The sequence below is a fragment of the Jatropha curcas genome, chromosome 1 (assembly GCF_041381405.1).
Source record: "Jatropha curcas cultivar XTBG-Jc1 chromosome 1, XTBG_Jcur_1.0, whole genome shotgun sequence".
NCBI classification, from domain to species: Eukaryota; Viridiplantae; Streptophyta; class Magnoliopsida; order Malpighiales; family Euphorbiaceae; genus Jatropha; species Jatropha curcas.
In genome coordinates this window covers 21,839,640-21,860,625 of record NC_143151.1, presented here as the reverse complement: position 1 = coordinate 21,860,625, position 20,986 = coordinate 21,839,640, and the positions used below count along the sequence as shown (strand labels likewise).

At 29.2% G+C, this 20,986-nt stretch overlaps 1 protein-coding gene across 1 annotated transcript; it reads right to left on the bottom strand.

Annotated features, from left to right (window-relative positions):
• Positions 1–425: 425 nt before the first annotated feature.
• On the bottom strand, positions 426–20,577 carry LOC105635434 (cuscuta receptor 1). Its single transcript, XM_089722070.1, has 4 exons — positions 20,571–20,577; positions 19,723–19,878; positions 16,048–16,188; positions 426–2,731 (listed from the first exon to the last, which is right to left on the bottom strand). The coding sequence occupies exons 1-4, from the start codon at positions 20,575–20,577 to the stop codon at positions 513–515; spliced, it is 2,523 nt and encodes an 840-aa protein (XP_089578196.1). The 3' UTR covers positions 426–512.
• Positions 20,578–20,986: the final 409 nt, after the last annotated feature.

The window sequence follows — 20,986 nt, the reverse complement described above, 5'->3', positions numbered from 1 at the left end:
ATTTTATTTGTATCAATTAAAATTTTAAAATTAAATTAATAAAAAATATGAAATATGTTTAAAAGGCACTTTCCATCCCTCTCTCACCAAATATCCCTCTCGGTCTATTTAACATTGAAAAACACTAAACAGAAGAGGTCAAATAATTCAATGCTCTTACCAATAATAGCATTTGTAGTAATAAATTTGAATCTGCTTCATTCTTATATCAACAAACTACAATAGAATATATAATTCAGGCTTATAGGGGCCAAAAATTCAAGCTTCTCATGTGGTAATGAGAATTTTTCAGATGACTTGTAAAGTTGAGAAGCTGCTTTTATTTGCAAATACATGGAAAATTCAAATTAAATTTCTTACTGTTTAGGTGCAACAAACATTCCTGGAGAATCTTTGGTCTAAATGCTTGTCATAAACTCAATAAATACATATCGAAATCGAACTCACTGTCTTTTATTCATAAGCAAAATTCAAACCATGGCATATCTAAAATAAGTTTTACCTATTACTTGTTAATGGAATAGACGACCAAATAACAACTTGGAAACAGTATCATGCACAAAGTAATAACATGACAACACAAACTGCTCAGCATGATGAAAAAGCCTTCCTCGCCAATAAGGATTGACATGAAGAATAGTGATGACTCCCATAAAGAAAATTGCAAAAGATACAGTGAAGCTTACAAAAAAGACCAAATGGTCAATCTCATACCATTTTCCATCTTCTGGTTCTGCATATGGCATTGGTGATGAATTCAGTGACTCGTGATTGCATTTTTTCTCCACCTGAGATCCACAGAGAAATGGATTTCCCTCAAAGCTTCTATTGTCGAAAGTACTCAAATGTCGTTCGTCTGGAATCCTACCTGATAAATTGTTGTGAGCCACAGAGAATGCCCCTAGGGAGTCTAGATCTGCTAAGCCATAAGGAATTTCTCCACTTAAATGATTATAAGATAAGTCTAAGCTCTCTAATGCTGTAAGATTCGAGAATGTTTCCGGAATCGATCCTATCAATTGATTATAGGATAAGTTCAAGGCATGAATCTGAAATAGCTTCCCTAGATCAAATGGAATCTCACCTGTTAATTTATTTTGCGACAAATCTAATCCAGACATGAGGTTGAGAATATGACCCTTAAAATTATAAGGCATATATTTTGTAACAAACTCAATTTTTGGGTCGACAATGATATAATTTCTTTGTTCTCCATATAACTGATATATGTCCAGGGCATCTCCACTAAAGTAAAGACCAAATTGTATGCTACCAAAAACTAATTGTGTTTCAAAAAGATCGCCATCAACTTTCGTCCTTCCAAAGGAGAGATTATATAAACAGTTGGGTATGGAGCCAGAAAAAGAGTTTCTTGAAAGATCTAAGAAGTTGAGCTCATTTAGTTCACACAGCCAATTCGGAACGAAACCATTTAAATAATTTCCTCCCAATAGAAGAGCCCGTAATTTTGGAAATGTACCGAATTTATTGGGAATGCTACTTGAGAGGTTGTTATCTTTCAAGTTTAATACCAACAGTCCTGATTTGTTGAGAAAATCATCTGGTATTGATCCGGTCAACCTGTTACCTTGCATATTTATATACCTTGTTTCTCTAAATTCTGAAGGAATCTGGTTGAAACAAGAAGGCAATGATCCAGAAAAGTTGTTATAGGAGAGGTCAACGTAAATAGCTGAAAAAAATTCACATGATACTTCACCTCTGAAAGAATTATGAGAAAGGTTTACGTGAAACAAATATGTGATGTTGTTCATCCAGTGTGGAATCTCACCATGAAATCTATTGTTACTCAGATCTAATACTGATAGGTAAGAGAACTGGGTGACTGACACGCGTGATAGAGTTCCCATGAAACTATTGTCATTCAAATTCAAAGACCATAAGGAAGTAAGGTTGAATCGAGCAGTGAATATTTCGCCATGGAAGTTATTATGAGATAGCTTTAGAATTTGCAAAGAAGTGCAACTCGAAATCATTTTCTCCGGTACTTCACCTGAGAAGTTGTTAAAAGACAAATCCAAGCTTCTCAATTTACAGTTGTCGCCGGGTGAGAAAAGAAAATCGCCTTGAAGATGATTTTTAGATAAATTGAGAAACTCAATGTTGGGAAACATCTTTTCGCCAATTTCTTGAAGCTGTGCATTGAAGTAATTATCCGAGACATCCAAACTAGAAATATTGAAGCTAGAGTTTAATGGTAGATGAAATGGACCAATGAAACTATTGTTCTTCAGGATTAGATGGGCAAGTTCTGTATTGTTGTCAAGCAACCAAGTGGCAAACCTTTGGTGTATTTTATTGTTAGACAAGTCGACCATTTTTAATCTGAACTGGTGATGAAGAAACTCAGGAATACGAGAGAGATGGCAATTTTTCAAGACAAGAACCTTTAACTGAAATGGTGGAACCCAACCCGAATACTTTGTCTCAACCTCAATTTTGTTGTCACTAAAGTCGACTACCTCAAGGTGAGAATGGTTAGCAAATAAGGTGAAAGAGAATGATCCATCAAAAAGATTTTGTCTAAGATCAATATACTTGAGGGATTTGAGGCGAGATATCCAAGATGAAGGAACATGCCCCGTGAAATTGTTGAGGGATAGATCCAAGTATCTAACTGATGTTAAATTGTGCAGACAACGAGGAAGATTGCCTCCAAACATATTAGAGGATAGGTCTAATTCTTCAAGTGGGTTCAAGCCGCAAAAACCTGTGAAAGCAATAAGATTAATCATCTCTTTTGTGATTAAATTAAGCCTACCCAATGTTGAATAAATAAATAAGTTGTTTTAAATTTCACATTGTTGACGCGTGTTTTTATGCCCCGCCTGATCCAATGATGATACGAGGATGAATGGGTCAATGCCATTTAGAAGTCTTTTAATCCAAGGATTTAAACAAAAAAATAATAGTAATAATAATAAACAAATTAAAAATTTTTTAAAAAAAAAAAGGAAAAAGACGTGTGCTACAGTAGCCATTGCTACAGTCGTGTGCTACAGTACCTGTTTGCTACAGTCCTAACCTAGCTCTATAAATTCATCTTTTTCTCACAATTTTCACACTTCTTACACACAACTTCACAATCTAAAAAACCCTAAAAAATTACCTGCAGCCACATTCTCCTCTAGAAACTCTTGTGAGTTAATTTGGAGGAAAATTGGCATTAGATATTAATTTTAGGTGATTTTAACCATAAAAAGAAAAATTAAAAAATAAAAACAACACATTTAAATCCTGGAAAAAAAGGCTTCTGGAGATCTTGATCCATTTACAATCCTCCATATGAGGATCAGGTAATTTCTTTAACATTTTCGTATTTTTTTTACATATTTTTGTGTTTTTATATATTTTTGTGATTTTAGTAATTTAAGCTTCTTTAAATTGTATTCTGTTCATCTTTGGCTATTTTATATGTCCTTAAATCACATTTGAACAAGAAATGATGTAAAAAATACTTAAAAATGGATTCTGGGCAAAAATCACGCAGCTGTTCATCGATGAACAGTAACTGTTTGTTCAATGAACAATAACTGTTCATCAATTTTCCCAGAATTGATCGATGAACAGTAACTGTTTTGTTCATCGATGAACAGTAAATGTTCTTAATTTTCCAGAAATCGATACTATTCACACACTATTCAGGCACTATTCACGTGCTATACATTATTTTTCCCAGAAATGATCGATGAACAGTAACTAATTTGTTCATCGATGAACAGTACTATTCATCAATTTTTCCAGAAATAATAATAAAAAAATATAAATTTTGTACAAAAATAAAGTTTAATTTCTTCAATAAATCTGAGAATGCCCAACTATGAACAATTTATAATTTAATTGAGCTTAAAATATTAAAATGTGATTATATATATTTATTTGTATGAATTTTATTATTTTATTATTTGTATGAATTTTTATTGGTTTATGGATTTAATTTTTCATTTGATCTGTATATATATTTTTGGATCCGGTTTGTTACCCGCCTTGAACCATAAGGCAAGAGCGGGTCTTTTATTTATTCCATTTAATATTTTTGATTCGGTTTGTCGCCCGCCTTGAACCATAAGGCAAGAGCGAGTCTTTTATTTATTTGGTTTAATTGCTTTAATTTGAATAATTGCTATATGATAATTAGATCTGATTGGGACGATTAAATAATTTTCCAAATAGAAACTCGGTCCGATTTATTTGGGTTGGGTTTAAATAAATAAATAATTTGGCTTTTCTAACTAAAATAAATTAGAAATCATAGGTTAATAATAGAGGCCGGTTTTCCGGGCGTCGGCTTCCAACGGGCCGGCGTACCCAATTCCCTTATCCAGAATCGCATTGGTGCGCCTGACCAGTCTTTTAAAATAATTTGGCCTTAAAACAAAATTGGGTTTAAAATGAAGTCATTTTTATAAAAACGGTCTCATTGCCTAAACAATGGGTGGCGACTCAAAATTGTTTATAAGACCGATTTATCGGCACTGCATCAAAACAAAACATTTTATCAAAAACCACAAAAAGGATGTTTTCGGGTCCTTCGGGGGGATTTTCGGCGAAAACACACATAAATTTAAGCAATAACCAATAATTCAATTATAGTTAAAAATTTAAGTTTACCTTACTTTACTTCCAAATAACCTCCATCCAAACAAAGGTAGTTTATTAGTATTTTTAAACGTGGCTTGCATGTGTTTATATGTAATCTTCTATTAAATTTTCTAATTAAGAAATTTTTATTTTTATTTTAATATTAGAATATTTTTCAATCTTAAACAAATAAACATTAGTTCGTTTAATGTAATATAATTGTTATGTGTAATATCCATATATTAAATAAAGAAATCTATCTTTATTAGTTGACTAATGAATCCATATTTGCTATGATTTAATTGAGTTGAATTTATTTGATGTCCATATTAAATTATGTTTGAACAATCGATATATAAATATATATGAAAGCTGAAACAAAGAAAATGTTTAACGCGGTCTCTTTGTTCATCATTGTATTTTTTTTTTTTTAGAAAATTTTAAGTTTTTTTTTTCATTTTTCGGTATTTTGAGTGGCCAATGCAATTAATTTTTTAATTTAATATGAATAATTGATAAGTTTTGAAACTTAATTTAATCTAATCAGCTAACCTAATTAAACTGCAACTTTAACTTTTAAATTTTGAATTATTATACATATTTTAACCTAATCCAACCAAAACACTTATTATATATAACTCTTCACCTTCTTTAAACTTAATTCATTTATTTATCATCTATTCTAAATAATTTGTAATATATAATGTGTGCTTGTATTCTTTTAGTGGTTTGAGTGTTCTTTTATCAGTTAGATATGCGTGCGTGTTATTACGTTCATTTCTTCATTATTAGCTATCGTGTTGTATCATTGTCATGTAACCTAGTTTTTCATTGGATGATTTTATTATTGAAAGTTTAATAGGTATGTATAGATTATTACGAATATGAAGTTTTTAAAATTCTTTTATCTTGTCTAATTATTATTTTTAATATAATTACATTTAGATAATTACAACTTTAAAAATTTTTTAAATTTTTTTATTTATATCTATATAAATATGTCTAGCTCTCAATATATATCGATATATTTTTTTTAGCGATCTGGTTGCTATTTCAGGTATTTTTACAACCAACACAAAATTGCTTATAAATTATGGTTTTATTGATTCAGATAATCGTTGTGCCCGGAAAACTCTGGCACCAACTTACTCTCAAGTCGGAGTAGTTCGTTGCAAAAGCTGTCTTTAAGGTCTATTGTTTTGCTTCTCTCTTTTTTCTGATTTTGAATTTGGTCAAATTTGGAAATTTTGGGATTGCTTTGAAATTGAATGGAGGGTGTTCCTTTCTTTATTTGCTGGAAAAGATTTGTAAATGAGATTATTAGGGTTTCAATTGATAAATTAAGGTTTCTGTAAGTATGCTATTTCTATTTTTTTGGAATTTGTATTGTTCCATATCTTGCTTAGAGTCTTGATATATATCTAGCTGATATTTTTAATATTATTATTGGATATCAACACTTACAATAAACAGCAATTTGAAGACATAATGGATGTATAAATGTGTCTCAAAATCAGATGTTTATCACTTAAAAAATATGAAGTTGTTATTATAAGTAGATTTAATTTACTTGGCAATTCTTTAAGCATGGAAATCTTTGTTTGGCGTCTTCAACTATTCCGTTAAAGAATAGAGTTTAGAGTCTGGTCTATACATCCTTCACCCACATTGTAAGAGAAAATAACATGATTTTGGGTTTTTATCTTCAATCTATTTGCCAACTTTTTGTTGCTTGCTGTAAATGCTCAAAAACTTTGTACTTGCACTTGATTATGGCATGTTATTTATGGACTTTTCTATCTTATTTTGCTCTTCCTCAACTAAGCCATAAATTATTGTATTTTTCTTTTTTTATTTAAAAAATTTTGGTTTTAGTTTTTGTATTTGGATTGGCCACATATTAAAATTTTTTAAATCTCAAATAATTTGACTTTTTTTTGAACATATAAATAACTAACTATTAAATATTCTATAAAAAAATAAATATTCAATATTATTATAATTAAAATTTTATTTAAAAAATTTCAGTTATTTTTATTCTCAAAAACAAACTTTATAAAAATAAAATATAATTCGTAAATCACAAATATCAATTATTTTTATTAAAAACGTTAACCAAAAAAATATTATTAAAATGTTTAATAGTTTAATTGATGAATAAAAATTATTTGTATTTTTATGAATTTAGCACTAATATAGTTATAGTGTTTAAGTAATACATTCTATTACTTAAATCCTAATCAATAGTCTCTTAAACATCAAATTTAAATATAAAGTATTATGGAAACAATTTTTTTTGATACATGGAACAAATCAATTTAATTTTGATGTTTGTTAAAACGTTAAAAAAAATATTATTAAAATGTTTAATAGTTTAATTGATGTTTTTGTTTTCAAAACTTTTGAATTTTTATTAAATCAAAAATTTGAATTTTTGACTGTATGGGCTGCAAATATCATATAATCCTAATCCGCGCCCATGTTTACAAAGTTGGGCTCAAGCCCAAAACATATTATTGGAATTTCCGAGTTGAGAACCTGTAAAAAAATTTTCAAGAATAAATATGGGGCTCTAACTATTAATCTATTATAAATATATACATGTGTGTCTACTATTTAAATTAATTATCATAAAATCAATTATTATTATTATTGAGTAAATTGGAGAAATATTCTAGGATCTAATTTACACCGATTAAAATAAATAAAATTAGTAGAAATGGGTTAAGAAATCTAGAATTTTCTATTAAATCGGACCAAACCTGAATTGGACCAAATCAAGGCATAAAAATCTTTTGGGTTTAGGAGAGAAAAATCCAAATTTTCCTCTCCTTTCTTCATCATGCGATCACAGCGCCGTCTCCCTCACCTTTTCGTTTTTCGGCCAAACGGCCATTGTTTTCAGCGAGTGAGGGCTCTAAATTATCTACTTGATGCAAGGAAGCACGATCAAGCCTTGGTTCACGCATTAGTCGCATGGATCAAGAGAAATTGCTTAAAAAAAGAAGAAGAGATCGGTAATGTAGCGGCTCATTTTTTGGCGATTCACGTCGTTTCAGGCAAGCCTAGGGTGCGAGGTCAGTACCAAACAACTCCTCTCTTCTCCCTCTATAATTTGATGGCCTTCCCGCCGACTGATATAGCCAGAATCGAAAAACCCAAAATGGGCACCACCGAACCTTTTTGGCCAATTTTCGGCCAAATGGTTCACACCCACTTGATTTGATCATATATTAGTGATCCTCTCGTCAAAACCAATAAAATGATGTATTGTTTGTAAATGTTGGTGAAGGTTCGATTTTTCGCCCACCGTGCACGGCGGCTGGCCGCGGCGGTCCGGTGACTGACTGGCGACGCTTCGGCAAGGACCCAAGAGGCAGAATCATCTTCTCCTCACGCAGATCATGGAATTGTAGTCTGATTTTTGATTGGTATGCTTTAAGACCTAGTTCCTCATTTTCGGTATAAATTCCAAATTTAAAACTATTAGTTGATTAAGTTGATTTCGATTAAATAGTTAATTGAATATGGTAGATGATATTATAATGATGGAGGATGGGCTTTAGATTGGATGGTTTTTCCCGATGGATGGGCTGCATGTACAATGTTGACAATTGTGATATATAAAGTACGGATAACTCAATTTATAGGGGAGATACTACCGGATGTTCGTCAACATATCTTTAGATAATTATTATTATTATTATTATTATTATTATTATTATTATTATTATTATTATTATTATTGTTATTATTATTTTCATTTTCATTTTATTTTCATTAATTAATGTTTACGGAAGATTATTTGGATAAAGAATTATAATGAGGTTAGAATAGCGTGTATAACATATATAGATAAGAATAGGTAACTTAGGTGTAGGAAACCGAAATAAGGAATTTATCTTAATCTGGAATATTTGGATTAGATGATTGGGAAAAATGGATACAATATTATTAAAAATTAGAATTTAGAAAGGGCAGTTAAAATTCATGAATAGTAAACTTATTTTGGTTCTTTCTTTAGATATTCATGCGGGTCTTGAGGAATCTAATTTCAAATAGTAGAGTATCGGGAAAGGAACATGACTTCTATCTAAACTCTATAACGATGAGTAGTGTTAGATAATTCGCATCATCCACTTGCATTTGCATCCATGCATTCACAGCTAAATGCTAGACATGCATTACTTAGTAAATTGTATTTTTTTTTGTTGCATTATTTGTTGCTATTGAAAATAGTTGATTAGTTGTGATGTGCTTCATGTATGCTTTGCTTGTGTGGAATTTGGATGAAGTGGGTCATCACGGACTTGTGAGGGCGGTCTTCGATGTCGTCGACCATGTATGGGGAGATCGGTGCCCCCGTGTGCATCTGATGATATATGATATGGAAAACCATAGGGTGGCCTCCTGCTAGTATAGAAAAGAAAAGAGAGTATAAAAAAAATGAGAAGACTAGTCAAGTGAGGTTGAGACCGGTCGACCATGTATGGGGGATCGGCTCTCTAGTGCACACATGATGAGAGGGCTGGCCATTGGCGAGGACGGCTCGTCGGGCGTTTTGGTGACGCCACTGACTAATTTCCACATGATGTGATTATGTGAAGGTGTTAATACTTGTGATTACTGTTGTTTTATCATTTGTGTGATAGACTGCATGATCATATAACTGGTTGAATGACCAGATTGATTTATTTATGCATTTATGTGATTGTGTGGGGTGAGAGGGTTATCTAACCCTACTCATTGAGTTTGGCACTCACCCCTGCTTTCTTTTTTTTTTTTTCACGTAATAGGAGGAAGAAGAACCCTATAGAACCGACCGATTTGAAATACATATATAGAAAATTATTAAAAGTTGTATTAAGCATGTAAATGAAAAGGTCTGTAAATTATGGAGTTTCGCAATTGTATTCCAAATGGGTTGTAATTGAATAATATGGTACATATATTAAGTATGTGAATTGTATTTTGATACATCTGTGGAATATGGTTAATGGAACTGAAGCCATGACTATGAATAGAATATGGTTTTAACTAATATAGGCTTATTACGGGCCTAGAAGGCCTTAAGCCCACCTAGGTCCTATTGCCGGTCCGAGCCTTGGAAATAGGTCGTGACATAAAAACTCAATATGGCCAAGTTAGTAAAGTACACAGCTTGGCGATGGTGTTACCAAGAAAGCTGAAAATTTGAAATGGGCCATATTTAATTATTTAGCCTGTGTAGATTTAAGTGTTGCTTGTGCATGAAGCTGTATAGGAATAATAGCAAACTTATCTTGTTTCAGTTTCAGCCCTATTTAGTCAAATAAGACTCATAATTATGAAGAAATATAACACAAAACCAGTTTTCTATTCAAATAATATTTCTTCCGAATTAGGCCAGCTAGTTTGCTTGTTAGATTTAAAGACACCCTACCAAGTCTATATAAAGAGAGATCAATACAACAATCCAATATCGAATCTTGGATTTGAGATCTTTGTTCTACTCTTTTCTTAGTTTTCTTTCTTTTGAGACTTCAAGTATTCAAGTTTGTGTAAAGGATCAAGGAAGCCGTCCACGCTATTCGTTGACTAGTTTTTATCTCTAAACTCTTATTCTTGTTTCTACTTTTCATTATTCACATTGACGATGGAATTATTTTCAAATTTAATTGTGTTTTATTTAATTACTATGTCGAACTAAATTCTCATACTAGGGATTTGATGTAGCTTAATTTCTATTCCAATTTATAATATTAGATTTGCTTTTCTTTGATCAAAGTATAATTTATTATTAAACTTAGTAATTCCAGGCAGAGTTCTCCCCTGGATTGATTTATTTCATTAATCACTATTGGGAGAAGGGTTTTTGATATGAAAAATGTAATAAATTACATGGGAATAATAACTTGATGCGAAAGCTATATGGTTTGACTCTTGAGAATTTTCATAAGTTAATGACCTTAGATTATGAATTTATAAACGAACCATAAACTGAATGATTTAATTCATGTTTGATTGCGCTATTGGAAGATAGGTAATTAATCCGGATTAAAATAGCTAACAATACATCAGAGAGCTTGTTAGTGATTTTAGGGTTGTTTTCCCCACTTGAACAATTAAAATTGATTAGCAAACTTGTATAGATAGAATTAAATGAAATCAAAATATGTAGTAGCTTTTAATCCTTGATTTCTTTTCATCAAATATTCTTGCTTGAGTTCTTTTCCATCGATTTATTTTATTTCTTTTATTTTTACAATTATTTTCTTTATTGTCATTTAAATAATAGTAGGTTAACATAATTTTGGTATTTGGTATACAATCCTTGAGGGAACGATACTCTACTCATTCTTTATTACTATTGCGTTTCGTACACTTAAGAATTTGCCTGTCAAAAGATGACGAGGATCTTGAACCTATGTCTATCGAAGAATGTAGACAAGGAGATGATTGGCCTAAATGGAAAGACGCAATTGAGACAGAATTAAAGCCGCTTGAAAAGCATAAAGTTTTTGGACTAGTAGTCTAAACACCAATAAATGTTAAGCCAGTGGAATACAAATGGGTATTAGTGCGAAGACGAAATGAGAATAATAAAATTGTGAGGTACAAAGCAAGACTTGTTACACAAGATATTTTGCAAAGACCTGGGATTGATTATGAGAATACTTATTCTCCTGTGGTGGATGCAATTACGCTTCAACATTTGATTAGTGTGACACTTCATGAAAAACTTGAAATGCGTCTAATGGATATAGTGACTGCTTATTTATATAGCTCACTTAATAAAGATATATATATAAAAATCCCTTAATAGCTCAAATTGTCTGAAGCACAAAAATTAAATTCTTGAGAAAGTTATTCAATTAAGTTATATAGAGCTCTATATGGATTGAAGCAATCTGGATGCATGTGGTACAATCGCTTTAGTGAATATTTGTTGAAAGAAGGCTATCAAAATGATGTTTCATGTCCATGCATTTTTATAAGGAAATTTGGATCTAGATATACCATTATTATTATTTATGATAATCATTTAAATATTATTAGAACTCCTGAAGAGCTTTATAAAATTGTGGATTATTTAAAGAAATAATTTGAGATGAATGACCTTGGGAAAATAAAGTTTTGTCTCAACTTGCAAATCAAGCATTTTTGAAATGGAATTTTTATTTATCAATCCACATACATAGCCAAGGTCTTAAAACAGTTCTATATTGGTAAAGCATATCCATTAAGTACACCAATGGTTATACAGGCACTTGATGTGAAAAAGGATAATTTCCATCATAGAGATAGTGATAAAGAACTTCTTAATCTTGAAGTATCTTATTTTAGTGCAATAGGGGGCACTAATGTATATGGGTATTCGTACTCGAACTGATATAGCATTTGCTGTAAATTTATTAGCAAGATATAGTTCTTCTCCAATGTGAAGACATTGGAATGGAGTTAAGCATATATTTCGATATCTTTGAGGTATAATGGAGATGGGTTTATGTTATGCTAATATATCAAAATCATATTTAATTGGCTTTGTAGATGCAGGTTATTTATCAGATCCACATAATGGTAGATCTGTTAGAAGCGCATATCGTGAACTCATGTTTGATGCAGTAACTACATTCATTCCATTTTGGAAGAAGCTATGGACTTTAAAGACTCCACCAAATGTAAAAAATCTTGTTTGGCATATTGGAAATGATTTTATTCCAGTCCGAGAGGCTCTAAATAAAATGGAATGAATCTGGATAATTATTATCCGATCTCTAATGCTACTATAGAGTCATCAGTTCATCTATTCTTGGAATGTGATTTTGCAAAGGACTACTGGTTTCAAAATCTAGGGGGTGATCAGGTTGGTTTGACATGACATCTATGAGCATTATGATAGATTGGCTATCTGTAGTTTTCTCAACTTACTCTACTGAAAAATTGTAGATTTCATGCCTATCATTTTGGGTAATCTGGAACCACAGGAACGAGCTTCTTTGGTAAGGGAAAACTACATCTGTAGTACAATTATTACACTTGGCATCTGTGTGGCTTCATGAATGGCAGACTGATCAATCCAAACATAGCCTCAATTCTCTTCCACAACAAGGATCAATTGTTGGACAAAATCTCCCCCAGGTTACAAAAAATGCAATGTGATGCAGCATTAGGTAACTCATCCCCGCTAGTAGGTGCAGGCCGAGTGCTCAGGGATGCAGATGGGAAGATGTGGAATGCATGTCAAAAAACACTTAACAGAGGAGTTGATCTGCAGATAACAAAGGCTTTATCCTTTCGCGAAGCTTAAGCAGGGTGAAAACGAAAGGTTTCTCAAGAGTTCAATTTGAAACGGATTCTCTTTTACTTGTCCAGGCCATGCATCACTCGAAAGAGGATCTATCCTATTTTAGTAGTGTTGTTTCTAAGTGTAAACATCTAATGAATGAATTGCAATATTGTTCTATTGTGTTTGTAAAGAGGTCAGCGAATAGAGTGGCTCACTTATTAGCTACTCAAGTATATTCTTGATCTAAAGGAATGGGGTTATGTCATTGTTGGCTCAAGGGTTAATTATATCTTGAGATTTTGATGATTATGCAAAACAAATAAATTTAATATTCTTGTATTTGCTAAAATCATTTTATACAGATTCTTTAATATGAAAATTGCTAAAGAAGGCAAGTTCCTACAAATCCAAGATTTTTTGAAGACCATGAAGATTATTGAAGATTGTTTAGGATTTAGCATCTTAGATATATTGTAGGACAGAGAGAATATTCTTTTATAAGCACAAAATATTTTTTATCTCTCTTAAAAATCATTTTCGAAAAATTACTTTAAAAAGAAAAGTCAAATCTTTTTTTAATTCCACTTACCTAAATGAAAAAAATTTTGACTTAATTATCTTTGGTAACAAATAATCGAGTATTTGTAAAAGATTCACGTATCTTTTATTTTCGAAAAAATGCCTTAAAAAGAAAAGTCAAGTTTTTGCTTTTTTTAATTCCACTTACCTAAATGAAAAAGATTTTGAATTAATTATTTTTGGCAACAAATAATCGAGTATTTACAAAATATTCACATATTTTTTATTTTCGGAAAGTCAAAATACTCATTAAAGCTAAATATCCAACGTTTTCTATAACGGGATATTCATCCCTCTTATAAAATCATTTTCTTCTTTCGAAAACTGTGGTGGTTTTTTGCAAGAGTAAGAGTCCATTGATTAAAAAGTTTCAGATCTCTCAAAGCTCTCTTTTTAAACCCCTTATTTCTTTTCATCTGTTTGTTTCAAGAAATATTTTCAAAGAGAAAAGAAAATTTAATAATAAAATTTTCTGAAGAACAGTTCTAAACTTTAATTCCATTTTCAAAATCTGTTTTCTGTTCTTCCTGTGCTTATACGTTTCTCTCTGTCTATATAGATTTTTGTAATCCGTTGTAGACTAGAGGTTTTTAAATGAAAAACTGTTGTGTAATAGCTTAGGTGAAAAACTTTGGTGTAATAAGTTATCAAGCGACCTTCTCTTTGTGTGAGATTTTAATGTCTTGATGTGAGTTTTTGTTCTCTGCAAAAATAGAAAGGGTTGAGGTTGACTAGAACTTTTGAAAAATCTAGTGGGACAAATGTTAGATCTAGTTGTTGATCTATTTTCTTGTATAGTTGGTTTGTCTCTTACCCTTGAAAAAAGATAACATAGTGGAGGATCTCAAGATGAGTCTTGGGGGTGTGCATGTAGGCGAATGAGTGCTGAACCACTATAAATATCTGTGTTTATCTTCTCTTATTTTCTAAAGTTCTACTTGATTATATTTTGTTTACGCAACTGTTAATATTTTTAGAAATGCAAAGTTGTTAATGAATTTCTGTTTCTAAACGTGAATAAGCTTTATCTCTATGGACATTAGAACTCTAGATTTCTGTAAAAGTGATAATTAGTGATAATTAGTTTTATCTCTAGCTTTATACCAAGTTCTAATCTGACCCTCGACATTCAATACAAATCACAATATAAGTGATAATTAGTTTTCTAATTTTGTTTAAAGCTTTGTGAAGCAGTTCTAAAATGCAATAATTATTTTTCACAGAATCTTTCTAAACTTGCAATAAGCTTTGTGAAGCAGTTTCTAAATGCAATAACTGATTCTTCACAGTCTTTCCAAGTTTGCTTAAGCTTTGTGAAGCAGTTCTAAATACAATAACTGTTCTTCACAGAGCTTTCTAGACTTGCAATAAACTTTGTGAGGAAGATCTAAACTTGATAACTAACTCTCACAAACGCTTTCTGATTCCGCTACAACATAATTCTGATCTTTTGTTTTGAAAGTCAAATTTTTAGAAAATCCAATTCACCCTCCTCTTGACTTGTGCCATACATAAACGGGACCCACAATCTAGTATAAGAGTTTTGGCTTTTAATTTACCGAAGCTTAACCGCTTAAGAAAAAAAATCCTATAGCAGTCTCACTTCGTCTTACATGTTTAGAAGGTCAATCTAGCTTTTAAAGACTTATAAAAAAATAGTACTGTTAATCTACAAATGGCTTTCTATATATTTGGGAATTATAAGATGAAATCTGAAGATTTAATTAGTATTAAATCCATTATGGTAGGAGTTATTCTCGTTCTACTATATATCCATTGTGGTACTATTACATTGACTACTTTACTTTCTATTGTCATTAAAGTTAAGCCTTAAACGAAGAGCACACAGAAATGGACAAAATAGTAACGGGACATAGGAAAACTTCAACACCGTTTGAAAATCGAAATAAAGGTAAATAAAAATCAAAATAAAGAAGAGAATGACATCAAATTCTTCCTTTTCAAAATCAAAAAATAAAAACCACTAACCTTACCTTTACTATATCTTTTTCTCTCCACTGAAAAAAAAAAAAAAAAAAAAAAAAGACTACATTGAAAATGAATGATCTCAATTATAGAAAGGTTTAATTTTTACGTTTTTTAAGTTGTAGTTTTTGCTTTCAAGAGATAAATTAAATAAATTAGAGAGATTGCGGTTTCATTGACAATCTCAAGAGCATGCGTAAAATTAATAAAATTACTTGCTTTATAGATTATGCAAATGTAATTTGCAATCAATTCATCTAATTCATAAGCAATTTACTGAGGTTTTTTCTTTATAAATAATAATATTTAATTGATAACAATTATTAGTATGACAATTTATTATTAGTTATAAGTATTTTATTAAAATAATGAAATTATTTAGACAAAAGACCTTTAATTAAAAAAATATAACACTTTTACTGAATTTTATATAAATTATTGGGTCGCAAATGTATGAAATGCGCAAAACTCTATACTACGGTTCAATGAGAAACCAAAAACGTAATGATGGGAATGGGACCATTACTTTATACTAACATTTAGATGGGAAAATGAAAATTATTAAAAGATTAGCCATAAGCTAAGAAATTTATAAATTTTAATATACTTACTTGACAAGGAGCCATTAAACATGTTGTCTCGTAAAGATAATGCTTTGAGAGAAGGAGGTGCCCACATATATGGTGGAAGAGTACCATTGAAATCATTCCCACTCAAATCTAAAATCTCCAAACTTTTAAAAGCTATAAAATCTGAAAAAAGAAAGTAAAAATAATTAAAATATCTAAGATTTTAAGTACTTAAATGGAATTTTAATCCTATGATACTAATGTAGATCATTTTTCCTAATACACTATATGATACTAATGTAGATCAAATCTAAAATCTCTTGCACACAAAGTGATTGAAAACTCAATTGTCAATTGAATATTGCTTTCAAAAGCCAAATAATATGATAATAAGCTAATAACCATCTGCAATCATATATGGAATCTAATATTTACCTTGCATTGTTAAGGTGCAATTGAAGTTATTGTGACTGAGATCCAATATTTTCAAGTTTTGCAAGCTAGCCAGCTCTGAAACATGCAATGGGAAAATAAATTAAAATTTTAGAAAAAGAGAAAAATTATTACTAGGGTTGTTACATTTTAAAAAGATTATACTAAACAACAAAATCACAATCTTTATTTTTTTTTTGACTAGAAAATCTTTATTGATGTAAGAGTAACTATCCATGGTAATATGCTTCTGCCTAAGTTATGATCATATGAGAGATCCAAATGTTGCAGTTTTTCCGAATTTGATGATCTTTCCGCAACTGCATAGTTCATAGTTGTTAAGTTATTAGCCATCAAACTCATAAAGAATAATTTTAAAAAGTCTATTTTTAGTTTCACTTGCTGTGTAATGTGGGAACTCCAATATTATTTTAAAAAGTCTATTTTAAAAATTAGATTTGAATTTCTAATTTCACAATGTGGGAACTCCAATATTATTTAACAAAAGCTTTTATTTAATTATTCTTTTAAATTAATTTGAAATTTTTGTTGAAAATAGAATTTTCGTTATATTAAAAAATTGGGAAGAATTGTTTTGAAAAGTGGGTAATATATTTTTATAATATATGGGTTGTTATAGGCCTAGCAATAATTTTGGTAAAATTATGTTTAAAATTTTTAGAAATTATGGATTAATAGAATTCTAGATTTTTGTTTATGATTTATCCGGTTCAAACATATCCTAAAGCATTTTGAAGAAATCTGAATCTGAGTTATAATTAATGTTCTAACCTTTTATAGTCCTATGAGGAAGTTCTAATTGTAATAACTAACTCTCATAAAAATTTTATACTTTTGCTGTTTTGGAATTCTGACTTGAGTTTTAAAATTTAAATTTTTAGAAAATCTAATTTGCCCCCTCTTAGACTATGTCATATAAAACGGGATCCACGTATATATACACATATATTAGCACGTTAGGCCAATGTATAACTTTTATTTTGGACTTAAAATGAAATTATTACAATAATTTTTTTATTGCAATGATTAATCTTTATTTGATTTTTTTTTCATTTTCATGTACTTAATTAGATTTATATTTCAATTTATGTAAAATATAATAAATAGGAATGCATTATTTATATGGTGAAAAATTATTTTTTTTTAATATTATACCAAATGCTGAAAAATTACTATTTTTAAGCGATCTTTTATGTAATAGCCAAATACTAGAAATTAATGTATTTTTCTAAAAATAAACGGAGCGTAGAAGTTTTAATTACATTACATATAAGATCAAAATCTTAAAACAAACTTATCTATTGCTATAAGACAAAAAAAAAAAAAAAATTAATGTTGAACTTTAAACATCAAAGTCATGCTAAAAATTAATTAGTATAATTAAGAAAGTAATTAAATAATTTTTATTGGGAGAATCAAATATATATATTCCAATTATGTTAAGCATCTAAGCAAAATGAACGAATGTAATGCAAATAAGCAACATGGTACTAAATAGAGGAGTCTAGAAGCATTCACCCTTATCAAATATTGTTTATTTATCTTCGCTTTGTTCATTTATTTAAATTATCTCTTAATCCAGAAACTCACCTCACCAATTAACAAGATTAACAAGAAAATAAGTTCAAATTACCAATACACAACATCAACTAATTATTTATATTTTAAAATTTTCTAAAAATAAAGAGATATATTATAATGGTAAAATTAACTACTATGATTAATAACTCTTATTATAATGATAAAATTATATAATAAATGGGTAGATCTAAATATGAAAAAAAAATTGTATATAATAAATTTGTAATTTATTTATAATTTATCTAGTGCCGTAAATATATATTCGATCGATATTTAAATAAATTAATTAGAACATACACTCCATGTATCTCACTTTCAAATACATACCTAAAAATAAAAAAAAATAAAAAAAAAGAAGCTCCTGAAGTTTTTTATATGGTTGTCTAGGTTACAAATGTAGAAGATGAATGTCATTATAAATTATTTGATGATTTTCTTATCTCGTTAAAAGAAAAGAAAAAAAGAAGAAAATGTCATTCTCACTTTCCTTTTTCCTCCATTAAAGAAAATGCCAAAACCTATTTTTATATCTTAGTGGATCTCCTTCGTCTCATGTCCATCATTAAAGAAACACACGTCATCAAATATGATATACTCAAAAATCAATGTAAAATAACTTCAAACCAATTTCATGAAGATTTAGTTTTTCTATCTATAATTTCTTGGAATTAATGATGATATTAAGGGTGGAAGTTTTTTTTGAGGATTGTAAAGTTTTAATTTTTGTTATAGTTTAAATATAATGGGATGGTTAGATAAATAAAAATGATAATTTTAAGATTCTTTTCTCTTCTAATAATTTGAAATCTCAATTGTTTGTAGAATCTTAGATAAGTAAAACTTAAAGAGAATTAGAGGAGGCTTGTTTTAATCAACTGCGGACAATGAAAATTCAAGTGTAAAACCTAAATAAAAATGATAATTTTAAGATTCTTTTCTCTTCTAACAATTTGAAATCTCATTTCTTTATAGAATTTTAGATAAGTAAAACCTAAACGGAGTTAGAATAGACTTGTTTTAATCAACTGTGAATAATGAAAATTCGATTGGGTGTTCTTGCACTTTGATCCCACCTCTCTCTTTTGATCTCTCTTTATCTAACTGTTTATTTTTTTCTCTTCATTTTTTAGTTGAGGAACAAAATTCATAATTTGAATCTTCTACTTCTAGCTAACTTCTAGCTAACATATTTGGCCCACAATTATATATATTATAATTTTTACAACTTTCAATTGAATTTATATGATTTTATATATGATTTTTGCTAATATTTATTGCATTTAAAATATGTGATAGAAAATTTTCAAAAATGTTAGTTGTGATAATAGTCAAATTACAAGGTAGATTAAAGAATTGTGTGAACTCTTTAAATTTTTTTTTAATAAAGTCCGGAACTTAACACTGAATAATATAACTAATATCAAATCTCTTGTGCAAACTCAATGATTGGTTGATTGTTACTTTCAAAAGTCAAATCATATGATAATAATAAGCAGGATTAGCATATATTTACCTTGCATTGGTAGGGTGCCATTGAAATCATTAAGACTTAGATCCAATACTTCCAAGTTTTGCAATTTAGTTAGCTCTAAATCATGCAATGGAGAAATAAATTAAAATTTTAGTAAAAGAGAAAAAAATTATTGTGAACAAAATTAATGGAAATTAAAAATGAAAGCATACCTTGATAAGGGAAGGAACCTCTCATGTCATTTATACTCAGATTCAAAATCTTAATCGATGTCATAGGAGTTACCCATGATAATATGCTTCTGTTAAAATTATTATAGTTAAGGTCTAAAACCTTTAATTTCTTCAAATTTGATAAACTTTCCAAACCTACAATTGTAATTTTTGAGTTATTAGCCAACAAAATCAATGAACAATAATTATGGTATTGGAATTGAATATCTAATCTAACAATTCAAAAACTTTAATATTATTCAACAAAATGCTTTGTTTTTATTTTGTAGAAGTTGGAATCTAATTATTTAGATCCATCTTAAATATCCCAAAATTTACATTCTCTCTTCAAATTTCTTCAAAAATCCTAAATTCAAAAATCATCAATCTCCATTTTAATTTGACTAGATTAAAGAACATGTGATTAGTTGGTTTTAGCTGCATTTAATTTTACATGTTGTTTATACTTCGTTATGTAAACTCTATGATTCAATTTTATTATATAAAATTTTTTTAGTCCTTTATTACCATAATAAATATAAATCCTTAGAATTTCTTATTGGATTAAAATAGATTTCAAATATATTATTCAACAAGATGAAAAATCCAATATATTTATTTTGATTCCTCTTACTAACAATATAAAGTATTATAGAATAATTTATTTAGCAACATATATTATGCGATAATAAAATAATTAGAAAAGGAAAAAAAATTCAAGCCTAATAATTTATTATTCTTTTCTGTAGAATATTCCTTCATTTTTTTTTTCTTTTGGAAAAAAAAATATTTCTTCATATGGTTGAATGTTTTGAAGTTATATGCTAAAATCTTCTTTGGCAATTGACCTTTCATACTCTTTGACAATGGTAAATTAAGTGAGGTTCAATTACAATCTCTCATGAATATTAGGAAAAAAAAAGAAACTTTTATTGCTCCAAAAATTCTAATATTTTAAATATCCCATTATATCGTTAAATATAGTAGCTAGAATTTGAATTTCCCTCTAAAAAATAATTGAATGTAATACCAATAAAATAAAATTAGAAATATATTATTTAAATATCCCATTATAATCGTTTTTTTTTTTTTTTCAGATTTCAATAGTTTTTCTTACGTAAGGTTCTACAGAGTTAATTTTAGAAACTAAGAATATAATACTCCATTCTCTTTGGGGACCTTAACAGCATCTATAGAATCATCATGTCAAACATCTAGTTTATTATATAAAATTTAATAATATAAATTTTATAAATTTTGTTTT